This window comes from Myotis myotis, unplaced genomic scaffold (genome assembly GCF_014108235.1).
Source record: "Myotis myotis isolate mMyoMyo1 unplaced genomic scaffold, mMyoMyo1.p scaffold_m19_p_2, whole genome shotgun sequence".
In the NCBI taxonomy this organism is placed as follows: Eukaryota; Metazoa; Chordata; class Mammalia; order Chiroptera; family Vespertilionidae; genus Myotis; species Myotis myotis.
In genome coordinates, this window is record NW_023416324.1 from 23,759,595 (window position 1) to 23,772,370 (window position 12,776).

The 12,776-nt window shown below is 47.4% G+C and overlaps 1 protein-coding gene across 1 annotated transcript in view; it reads right to left on the reverse strand.

Annotated features, from left to right (window-relative positions):
* EPHA10 (EPH receptor A10) overlaps window positions 1–12,776 on the reverse strand; it is a 33,318-nt gene that overhangs the window by 12,199 nt on the left and 8,343 nt on the right. The window contains exons 4-6 of the mRNA XM_036352835.1: window positions 12,361–12,516; window positions 11,277–11,624; window positions 1,861–1,994 (exon numbers count right to left, since the gene is read on the reverse strand). Coding sequence (XP_036208728.1) covers window positions 1,861–1,994; window positions 11,277–11,624; window positions 12,361–12,516 — 638 coding nt within the window. The remainder of the gene's footprint in view (window positions 1–1,860; window positions 1,995–11,276; window positions 11,625–12,360; window positions 12,517–12,776) is intronic.

Sequence of the window (12,776 nt, forward strand, 5' to 3'; positions counted from 1 at the left end):
TCACCTTTTTGAGATAAGGACATTGAGCTCAGAGGGTAGAGGGGCTCCCCCCACCTTCCTGTTCAACATACCACTCCCCCAGCTCACAGCTCCCAATAGACTTCCTGGATTCTAAACCTATTATGTGATTGATTCAGCAAAGAATTCCTCCAGCAACTGAGGAGCCAGTGAAGCTCTGACACAGGCAGTGCAGAAGCTGAAAGCAAGGCTTCACAGTAATGAAGATATCTGCACCAAGGTGGGAAACGGTTTAACAGGAGATTACGTGTCAGATTTACAGACAATACAGCCATAGGGAAAAGAGATAGTGGATCGGGAGGTAAGTCCATTTGTCAAATCATGGCGGGACTGCACCCATGGACTGACAACAGACACAAGAGGTGAGCAAAAAATCAGCAAGAGTATCTATCCTATCAGAATCAAAAGGGTATAGGAGTTCCAATAAGAAGCGCTATATATATATATATATATATATATATATATATATATATATATATATAATTTCAGCTCAGGTTTCAATGCCAAATGAATTACAGAAAAGATTCTGGTTTGGCTGTCAGAACTGTAGATGAAGGACTCTAAATCTATACACAGATCATATCCTGTTGCTGTCCAGTGGCAGTCTCCTTAGCATGGCTTTGATGGAAAATCTTATGTGTCTTCTTTATACTATCCGTGCCTCCTTCTCTTATCAAATCATGTAAGTTACATAGGCTATTTTAATTTTCTGTATTTTCTAAATCCCTACAGTAAATATATATTTAAAATTAAATGCATTAAAATTTCAGTTGAAATTTTATAAAGCTGGGACAGTAGGCTGTCCACACCTAGTGTGTGCGTGTGTGTGTGTGTGTGTGTGTGTGTGTGTGTGTGTATGTGTGTAGGGGGGTTGACCTGCTGAAAACTTAACTTTGATTTTGCTTTTCACTGCTGTTGCATGAAGTTCTCCCGTCTGTGGGTACCTCACTAGGAAGAGTGGAAGAACTCCCTCCTGTCCATCACCTCCTCTTCCTCTCCCGACCCTTGACCCTCACAAAAGTAAACAGGCCTCTGTGTACTACCATCTTACTAAGGTAATGGCAGGACACTGGTTTCAAGTGGTAAAAGCCAAGTTCAACAGGAATATGCTCATCTCAGGCTGGCATAATGCCCCGAAGGCAGCAGGAGCTCAGAGAATGACCCCCTGGGGCTTGGAATGGTTGGTAACTAATTGTGATGGTGTTTACAGCCCAGATTGCTTAGCACGGAGGGAGTGAAGCTGGGATCTACTTAAGCAAAGCTGCATGGACCAGCAGGACCACTGTATATTTTTATTATTATTTGTAAATGTTGTTACATATCCTTTATGTCAGTACAATTCAATAATAATCCATCCATTCCCTGTTCTGGAGAGCTGATTGTTAAACACTTACCAGCACATTGCCGAGCCCTAGCAGGCCACCTGGCCTAGCCACGTGCTGAGACAGTCATGCATTTTTGTAAAATTTGAAGCAATATAATATTTCTGCGTTATTTTTTTTTTAAGGACTGTAAATTGTATGTCTACGATTCGGGTACATAAAATCTGGATCAGCCCGCAGAGAAAGCTCTTTGTCAACTGTAAACACCAGGAAAAGTGGTGAAGATGGAGATGATGGCTAGTGATGAAGGGAGACTTGATGGAAAGAGGAAGAGCAGGGGCGTCCACAGTGAGCAGGGGCCAGGAAGAAACTCCAGCCTGCAAGGCCACTCAGGAGGCCAGCGGATATGTTTAGAAAAAAGGACTTTTGCTGGGAAAAGATTGTGAAGAGGAAAACGATGGGCAGAGGACAGACTGCAACTGGGAATGCAGCGCCAGGTGCCTCCCAGACCCTGACCCACCTTCTCATAGTAGCGGATCTCGTATTCCGTGCCATTGGCCCCAGTGGCTCCAGCAGGGATGGGCTCCCGCCATGACAGGGACACGCTCTGGGGTTCCACTCGGTCCCTGCGAATCTCATCCTCCTCCCAGGGCCCTGAAAGAAAGTAATGTGGGTTTTTCGACCCCACCTGACTGCAGGGCAGGGTCAGGGGGCTGTGAGGACTGGGGGCAGGGCAGGGGAAGGCTGAGGGGCGTGGCCTAATGGCTGTGGGTGAGGGCAATGGGCTCCAGTGGGGCAGAGGCTGAGTGGTAGAGTCTGTGAAGCCAGAGGCAAGAGAGGCCCCCAGTCACTCCACACACTGCTCTCTACTTCCGTGGCTCCTGTGGGAAAAAGTGCCAGGCCTCCTGCTGCTTGCCCATCCCCTGTACCCAGCTCCCCTCCTGGTGGTAGGTTCTCATCCCCCAGGCCTTCCTAATTTTTCCGTGGTTTAGAGACATTAGAGAGTATAAGCGCCAGGAAGACCAGCTACTTAACTATTCTAATGACCTGGTGAACAGGTATACTCAACACACTCAAAATAAAAGGAAACTACTTCAACACAGTAAAAACCAACATGAAAAGACCACAGCCGGCATATTACTCAACAGTGAAAGGTTGAAAGCTATCCCTCTAAAATCAGGGACAAGACAAGGATGTCCACTTTTGCCACTTTGATTCAACATAATATTGGAAGTCATGGCCAGAGCAATTAGGCAAGAAAAAGAAAAGAAATCCAGATTGGAAAGGAAGAAGTAAAATTATCTCTGTCTGCAGGTGACATGATCTTATATAAAGAAAACCCTAATAATTTCACACACACACACACACACACAAAACACCTGTTAGAACTAATTAACAAATACAGCAAAGTTGCAGGATACAAAATCAACACACAAAAATCAGTTGCACTATATACACTAACAGTGGACAGTCTAAAAAAATTAAGAAAATAACGTCATTTACAATAACATTAAAAAGAATAAAATACTCAAGAATAAACTTAGTGTCGATGGACAGGAAAGAAGAAGAAGAAGAACAGGTACTGATGCCTAACCCAAAGCAGAAACCACCAGGTCACTGGGGAAAGATCCTGACTTGACTTCAGTGTGTGGAGCCGAGGGGCCTCCAGGAGCAGATGCTGGGAAGGCAGCTGGGTAAGTGGGTCCAGGGCTCACGAAAGGTGTCTGCGAGGAAGATGGAGACCCAAGAGCCATCGGAACGTGATTGGGTGAAACTGCCCAGAAAGAGAGGAGGAAAGGCTTTTAGGAAATAAGCCAAAGACACAACATGTAAGAGGCAGGCAAAGAGGGGACTGAACTGGAGGAGCCAGAGGGGCAGGAGGGAAACAAAGAGCCAACGCAGTCGCAGACGCCCTGGAAGGACGTTTAAGAAGCTTCTCTCCTGACACCTCCGCCCATTAGCTCTGTGTCCACCAGCCGGAGCCCGCCGTGGCCATGTTCACACGTAGAATGGAAACGGTGATGACGCTGCGCAGGCTGCTGGGAGGATGTTATGAAGCAATGAATACAAAGAGCATGAGCACGGCGCCGACACAAGTTTGCTAACAAGAGCGCCCGTGGTCAGCAGTGTCACATGCTGAGAAGAGACGGGGTAAGACCATGAGCCCCAGTGCCCTTTGGCTTTAACAATGTGGGGGTTCCTAGTGGCTTCAAGGGGTTCAAGGGAAGTTGGTGTCAGGTGGTGGAGGGCCCAGGAAGTGGAGGCAGGGCATATGTAGCTCACCCTTTGAAAAGTGTGTTAGCATGGCTTCTAGTTTTAAATGGTATCCATCTAGCAGCCCGACCTCCAGTTTTTCTCAAATTTCAGTTAAAGCCCTGGCTGGTTCAGTTCATTGGTGAGGCATCGGCCCGGGGACCTACGGGGTTGCAGGTTCAATTACCAGCCAAGGGCAGTACCTGGGTTGCAGGTTCAATCCCTGGCCCTGGTCAGGGCACATGCCAGAGGCAACCAATCGATGTGTCTCTCTCACATCAATGTTTCTCCCCCTCCTCCCTCCCTTTCACTCCCTCTAAAAAAATAAAAAGTCAATGGAAAAAATATCCTAGGATGAGGATTTAAAAAAAAATTTTTCCCCCGTTAAAACAGGGATACAGAAGGAGTCAAAAACCCAGAACAGCACCATAACTACTCTTGACAGCTGATGGCCAGAGGGGGGCGGGGAAGGGGACGTGGGGTGGCACATTTCCACCTGTGATAAAGCCAGTGGAACGAGACTGAAAAGTGCAATTGTAGTGAACCCCAGGCTAAGCTGCCACAGAGAGACATCGCCTCTCATCCTAAAAATAACCTGAAAGGTCCTGTGTCCTTCCTCACAACGTCTGCCCCTTAAAAAATAGCAAGGTCTTTGTCAACTGGACAATCACAACCATCACTGACTACACAGCTGCTTTCCGGAAAAGTGCTCCTCCTTATCCCAGGGAGCGCCCTCAGCCTGAATCCAGTTGGAGACAGCAGCTCCCAGAAAAGACGTGGCGCAAAGGGGAGCGGTGATGAGATGTCCTAGGAGGTGGCGCGGTCCCTTGCAGATACAGACGGACGGCACAGAAAGGGGCCCGGAATGTCATTTTTTGAAACTACATTTGTTGAAAGCATCAGATGGACAGGATATAGAGGTGAGAGAAGGTTCCGTTTCAGCCCCAGGGAGACACATTACACGAGAGCCTGATAAATCCTGAGAATGGAGCTAAAAGCTGAGCCCAGGCACCTGCTCTCCCGCTGAAGATGTGTGATGAGATTCATCTGCATGAAGTGGGGCCAAGAGTGCAGCAGACACTGTCGGAAACCTGTTCAACAGCCACGTCCCCCTTCCCTGAGGGCTGAGCGCAATTTCTGACTCGGGAGCTATTGTCTCCCCCCAGATGATGCAGGTTAATTCTGATTGTTCTAACACACCTGTGTGCACTCATTCCCTTTGCCAATGATTGCTTTAGGGTTGGGCTTGCAATCCGGTTCTGGCCAACAAGAGGAGCAATCAGCTAAAATGAGGAGGGCTTCTGGAAAAGGTTTCTTGTTCTTAAAAAGATGTCTACAAGGAGGAAGCAGTTCATTTTCTGCTCTGGGTGGTAAGGATATGATTTCTGGGGCCAACTTACCACCATGACGGGGCCAGCCTATGTGATAAAGATGTCAGAATGGAAAGATGGAAAGAGCCGGGCCCTTGAGGACACTGCTGAGCTGCTGAATTACCCAGGCTTTAACGCTACTCTTTTTAGGTAAACTCAGAAATCATTCTAATCAAATGTCAGATGGATTGAGATTTATTGTACTTGCAGCTGAAAGTCTCACAATCAAAGGACAATGCACACATCTTGGGTTTTGTTGTTTTTTCAAACATCAGCTTTTTTATTGTTCAAGAACAAGCAGACCGAAAACACCAAGAAATTGGGCGTATGAAAATACTTCTGAATAAGCAAACAGAAATATTATTCTGAAGACTCAGGAGGGGCAGGTCTTTAAGAGTGAGTTAGTATGACAGAGGAACAAGTGAGGAGACTCTTTGGCCCTCTTCAAGAAGGTGAAAGAAAACACAGACTCCACAAAATAGAGGCAGAGGCCGTGAGGAGAAAACAGGCAGAGAAGAAGCGAGGCAAGACAAAAGTGGTGATACTGAGAGAGGTCTGTGGAGAAACTAAAAGCACTTTAGCAAAAAAAAAAAAAAAAAAAAAGGTAAAAAATAAAAATAATGCATTAGCAAAATTAAAATATTTAAAATAAAATTCATTACAAATACTGTATAAGGGATTTTAACAAAATCACAAGCAGAATGGGAAAACCTAAACCTCTCAATCTTTGGAACACCAAGTACACAATTAGAAGAAAATAAACTTGAAAAAAAAAAAGCAGATAGACAGACAGATAGAAACACTACAGAACAAAAATACTACACATTTTGTTCACCAAAAATCTACTAGTACTGTTCAATGAATTCAGCAAAGTAGTATGATACAAAAAAATTCAGAGAGCAGTTCCATTTTTATACACCAATAATGAACTATCAGAAAGAGAAACACAGAAAACAATCCTATTTCCAGTTGCTTTAAGAAATAAAAGAGCCCTGACCCGTGTGGCTCAGTTGGTTGAGCATCGTCCCACGCGTTGAGTGGCTGCCAATTCCATTCCTGTCAGGACACATGCCCTCTTGCAGGCTGGATCCCCAGTAGGGGGTATGCAGAAGGAGCTGATTTATGGTTCTCTCTCATTAATGTTTCTCTCTATATATTTCTCTCTCTTTCTCTTCCCCCTTCCTCTCTCTCTCTCTCTCAAATCAATAAAAACATACTTTAAAAAAAATACCTAGGAATAAATTTAACCAAGGAGGTAAAAGATCTATATTCAGAAAATTATAAGACCTTGAAGAAAGAAATTTAAAAAGATACAAATAAATGGAAGCATATATCATGTTCATGGATAGGAAGAATTAATATCATTAAAATGTACAAATATTCAAAACAATCTATAGATTCAACACAATCCCTATCAAAACACCAAAAATGGCATCTTTCACAAAACTAGAACAAATAATCCAAAAGTTTATAAGGAATCACAAGAGACTCTGAATAGCCACAACAAAATTTATAGAGAACTGGAAAAGGTTTCTTGTTCTTCAAAAGATGCCTACAGGGAAGAAGCAGTTCATTTTCTGCTCTGGATGGTAAGGCTGTGATTTCTGGGGCTGACTTACCACCATGAAGGGGCCAGCCTATGTGATAAGGATGTCAGAATGGAAAGATGGAAAGAGCCGGGCCCTTGAGGACACTGCTGAGCTGCTGAATTACCCAGGCTTTATATCCAGTAGAGTATCCTATATAATAAAAGGCTAATATGCAAATTGTCCCCTCAATTTTCTCAACACGCGCCCCCCCCCCAAACAATTCAGTCAAAAAATGGGCAGCCCTAGCAGGTTTGGCTCAATGGATAGAGTGTTGGCCTGCGGACTGAAAGGTCCCAGGTTCCATTCCGTCAAGGGCACATGCTCAGGTTTCGGGCTCGATCCCCAGTAGGGGGCGTGCAGGAGGCAGCCAATCACTGATTCTTTCTCATCATTGATGTTTCTCTCTCCCTCTCCCTTCCTCTCTGAAATCAATAAAAATATATTTAAAAAAGAAGCAACCAATGAATGCATAAATAAGTGGAACAACAAACTGATGTTTCTCTCTCCCTTCCTTTATCTTGTGGACGAAAGGGGCCGCGCGCTGACCTGACAAGCTCAGGGAAGGCCTGCGTGGCAGCCTAGCAGACTCAGAGACCTAAAATAACCACAAAGGATGGTCTGAAATTAAACTTTAACTAAAAGCAGTTATGGTGGGCAGTTATGTTCTAAGCCAGTATCTTCACTGACAAGATCAACTTTGATCCTTACTGACCCCATTTGCCTTTTTGCCTCTAAGATAACATTCCCTTGAAATGTCTGGGTAACTTGTAACTTCCCTTTTTCTGGAACCCCTGGGGCACAACCAAATGTTCTGGGCGCCAGGACAGATACTACAAATTCCTTCATTATCATGTTAATTGATCCTGCACCCACCTAAGTATGTGTCCATCATTTTACTTTTTATCCTATCACAGAGGTGTGTCCGTCCCCCCCCGCCCCCCCCCCCCCCCCCCCCGCCGCTTCACTTAATCCCACCTCCTTAAATCTGTCACCAATGAATTTCATGTATAAATACGGATGTAACCCTGCCATTCTCCGGAGCACTATCTCAATTCGTTGAGGTTCTGCTTCCTGGCATATGTCGACAGTTTGGCTCAAATAAACTCACAAAAATTCTTTACAGGTTTCAATGGTTTTTTTACGTTAACAATCTCTATAAAATCAATTTAAAAATTTTTAATTAAAAAAAATGGGCAGAGGACCTAAACAGATACTTCTCCAAAGTGGATATACAGATGGCCTATAGACATATGCAAAGATGCTAAATATCACTAATCATCTGAAAAATGCATATTAAAACCACAATAACATACCACCTCACACCTGTCAGATGTCTATCACCAATAAACCAACAAACAAATGTTGGCGTGCAGTGTTAGTGGGAATGCAGATTGGTTCAGCCACTATGGAAAACAATATGGAGGTTCCTCAAAAAATTAAAAACAGAACTGCCTTATGACCCAGCAATTCCACTTCTCAGTCTATATCCGAAAAAAATCCAAAACACTCATTTGGAAAGATACATGTCCATTACAGCTTTATTTACAATAGCCAAGATATGGAAGCAATCTAAGTGACCATTAAAAGGCAAGTGGATAAAAGAGCTGTGGTGCATATATACAGTGGAATATTACTTGGCCATAAAAAATGAAATCTTCCCATTTGTGGCAGCATTGATGGACCTAGACCGTATTATACTAAGTGAAATAAGTTAGAAAGAGAGAGACAAATACCGTATGATTTCACTTACATGCAAAATCTAAAGATCAAAATAAATGAACAGACAAAACAGAAACAGACTCATAAAGAGAACAAACTGATGGTTGCCAAAGGGAAGATTCCTGGTCCAGGCACAGACCCAAGTTGCAGGTTTGATCCCCCGGTCAGGCACATACAGAAGGCACCAATCAATGTTTGTTCTCTCTCTCTCTCTCTCTCTCTCTCTCTCTCTCTCTCTCTCTCTCTCAAGAAAAAAGAAAAATACAAATTGGTAGTAACAAAATAGTCATGGGGATGTAAAGTACAGCATAGAGAATATAGTCAATAATATTGTAATAACTGTGTATGGTGCCAGGTGGGTACTTTAGAGATTGAGACTATCATCAAACTTCCCTGCCCCCCTCCCAAAGAAGGTGCCTGTCCCGGAGAGTTACCCAGGCAGTTTTGCATGCCTTCAAAGAATGTATAATTGTGCTATTTAAATTGTCCCAGAGGAGGAAAACAAGAAGAGGTTCTTCCTGATGCCTTTCCCAAAGCCAGAATTACCATAATGCCAACCCTTGGCAAAGAATGCAATAAAAAACACTACACAAATCTCTCTTATAAATGAAGATGGAGAAAAATATTAACATTCAAGCAAATTAATTCAGCAAAATGTTAAAAGAATAATGCACTCATATCCAGTAGGGTATCCTATATAATAAAAGGCTAATATGCAAACTGTCCTTTCAACCAACAGTTCGACTGGGAGTTCGACCAGGGAGCCAGGCCCACCAGCCAACTGCCTGCCTCACACTGATCACCTCCCCCACAACCTCAATCGGGGTGGGCCAGCCAGATCCCACCCATGCACAAATTCGTGCACTGAGCCTCTAGTCATCTAAGAATGCAGAGAGTTCACATAGAGAAATCCATTAAGAGAATTCATCCTACCAATAGGTCAAAAGAGAAGAGAACATGTGGTCATCCTGAAAGATGCTTAAGAGGCATTTTATAAAATTAGCATCCATTCCTTATTTTTACAGAAAGTTCACTAAAAGGTGGAAGCATTATATAGCCAAGGGGCTTCGGTGGTAGAGGGACCTGAATTCAAAGACTGGTGTCTACTTACCAGCTGATTGACTTTGGACAATTCACTTCGCTTCTCAGACCTCAATTTCATTTGAAAGATGATTATCGCATTTAAATGAATTAATGTAGAAAATCATATTGCACAGTGCCAAACATAAAGCAGCATTCAATCAGTGGAAGTTTTGTATTTTTGTTGACAAATAAAAATAAAGAGTATTTCCTTAACATAATTTCTAAATCCATCTCTATCAAAAAAACAGGACTGTTAATATGAAATACCAGAAAAAGCTTGTGTTGCATATAATATTATACAAAAAGGATTTTCTAGTAGATAGTTCTATATATGGGTATAGAGATAAAGACAGAAAAAAAAAAGGCAGAAAAAAATGTGGAAGGATATATTCCAAGATATAAATAGTTGCTTATCTCTGGGTAATAAAATTATGGGTGCTTTTTTCCATACTGAATTTTTAAAATGTAAATTCAATAGCAAATGTTAAATCACAACAGAGACCATAAGAAACCAGAACTGTTGCTCCAGAAAACCAGACAAATTGGCCAATCTTTTCCCAAAAGGCAAAGGAAATGGATTAAGAGCTAAAAATGATAACAGAAGTGACAAGATTTGAGGATCAGAAAATGGATGTACAACCCAAGGCTTAGAACGATTCTTAAGAGAGATCCTGGAGCTACCAGAAGTCCTAATCGAAGCAATAAGTGAAAATATTTTTTCCAGGAATAAAAAAAGGTGTGCAAATCAAAAGCTTTATTCTGTTCCAGCCAAACTCAATGAAAAGAGAGGGCTACTGGTTACATTTTATTTTTGTCAGTAGGTTAAAGAATTATACACACGTGTGTGTGTGTGTGTGTGTGTGTGTGTGGTCACACTCTTCTACACTATTTGCTGATGCTTATCAGTGATTTCCAAGTGGTTTCAAACACTTACAAAGGAATGAAAATTCCTGGCCTCAGACTTTCTGCAATATAACTACCAGAAGGCAGGAAAGTCGAGTCACAAACCAATCATATCTTCTCAGATATGGAAAGGCAGAAACTAAACCACTCACTTATCCTTTTTTTTTTTTTTTTTTGTTTTTATTTATTGATTTCAGAGAGAAAGGGAGAGGGAGAAAGTGATAGAAACATCAACATGAGAATCATTGATCCGGTGCCTCCTGCACGCCCCCTACTGGGGATCCATGTGCCCTGACCCCAATCAAACCGTGACCTCTTGGTTCATAGGTGGATGCTCAACCACTGAGCCTCACCGGCTGGGCCACTTATCCTTGCAAAGGGTACTTGAAGGCGAACCCCAGCTGAATGAGAGACCAATCAAAAGCAATTTCAAGAATGAAGACGGTGTGGTATAAAAGGGTTCCAGGTCTTCATTTCCTCATCTCAGTTCCATCGCCCCTGCAGCCTGACCCTAGTGCTTCCCAGCTCTGCTCCGGGACAGGAAAGAGGTTGACCAAGGCAACACAATTCTCGCAGAGGCTGAGGGGTGGAGGGTCCCTCTAAGACAGAAGAGGAGGCATGATTCTGCTTCCTACTGACTTTTCTAAAGGGAAGACAAAAGACCGAGGGACTTTCCACCTGTTCCCTGGGGAAGCAAAGGCAAGGCCACTCACGGTTGGGTGTAGGGCAGTCAGCAGCGCCCACTGGCTCCCACGGCCTCTTACACACTCACATCCTCGTGGGCTCAGGGCAAGGAGTCACCTGCACCCTCACTCCCTCCGCGGGGCCTCCGGGAAGGGGCTGGCCTGTGTGGGGATGACCGCGGTCGGGGGCGGGGGGGGCGGGGGCGCCCGTGGCGGCGGCGCGGGCATCGATGGCGGTCTCTCTGAGCGGCTGCGGGTGTGGGGGGGATCCCGCGGGGCGGGCGAAGGCGGCCCGGGGAGGGCGCGGGTGCGGACGGGGGCGCGGGGTGGCCTTACCCCCGGGCCCGGTGGAGACCGTGACCTGCGCGTAGGTGGCTCCCGCGGCGGCCGCCGGGCCCGAGACGCCGTTGAGCGCCGCCACGCGCACGGTGTAGCGCGCGCCGGGCCGCAGGTGGAGCAGCGTGGCCGCGCGCTCGCGGAGCCCGGCCTGGCGCGGCACGAAGGCCACGCGCGGCTCGCACGGCTCGCAGGCGCCCGGGCCCTCGCGGCCGCAGCGCAGGCACAGCAGCGAGTACGTGACGTCCGAGCGGCCGCCCGAGTCGGCCGGCGGCAGCCAGCGCAGCCTCAGCGCCAGCGGCGAGCGGCTCAGGCTGTACTGCAGGTCCCGCGGCGCCGACGGCGGCCCTGGCGGCAAGGGGGCGCGGTCAGCGCGAGGCTGGGGAGGGGGCGCGGGCGGGGAGGGGGCGCGGTCAGCGCGAGGCTGGGGAGGGGGCGCGGTCAGCGCGAGGCTGGGGAGGGGGCGCGGTCAGCGCGAGGCTGGGGAGGGGGCGCGGTCAGCGCGAGGCTGGGGAGGGGGCGCGGGCGGGGAGGGGGCGCGGGGCAGCGGGGGTGCGGGACGGGGCTCGTGGGGGCCCAGCGGGGGGGTGGGACGGGGCGCGGGGGGCGGGTGGCAGCCAGGGGACGGGACGGGGCGCCGGGGGCCCAGCGGGGGGGGCGGGTAGGATGAGACAGTGGGGCGAGGTCCATGATGGGGTGGGCGGAGGTGAGTGAGGGGACGAGGATGGGGGTTTGGGGGCCGAGAAGGAAGTGAGTGGGCCTCCTGGCTGCAGAGGGAGGGGAGGGAGGGGCGGATGGGGGCGGTCAACTCAGACCTCTGCCTAGAAGCCCAACCTCATCCCTCTGTCGGGATTCTCCCCGTTTTTCTGGTTTTTCCAACCCAGAGCCCGAGCCCCCATTCCCACCCAGGCCCCACCCCCACCCCCCCCACCCCGGTCGTTCCCTCTAGCTTGCCTTTACCCTCCCCAGTGCGGGGGCCCCCAGCCCTCCCTCACCAACACTTTGATCCGACTTTATAGATGCCCTCCCCCCCACCCCCACACCCCCGCACCCTCCGCGCGCAGTGCGTTCCGAGGGGACTCACGGGTGCAGGAGGCCCAGAGCGGGTCGGTGGGCGAGCGCGCATAGCTGTCCTGGCACACGCAGAACGTGGAGGCGGTTTCCAGGGCCCGGCTGTGCTCTGGGCAGGGCGAGCAGAGGGGCCGCCGGGAGGAGACCTTGTAGAAGCCTGGGGGACAGGCTGCAAGCAGGGGCCGTGTGAGGATGGGGGTCCTCCACAGCTTCTTTCTCCCCCACTGTCCTGCCTGCCCTCAGTAGGGTGGGGCTGGTCTCTAACTGCGGTGGGGACGGTGGGAGGAAGGGCCTCGGCTACTCCAGCACTGCCCTGTGGGTGGTAGACCCAACAACCCCGTCCTACCTAACTCTTAGAGCTTACCGCGTGCTGGAACACTGTGCTACTGCTGGTAATCCTTTCATCCTCACAACTATCTGTGAGGTATG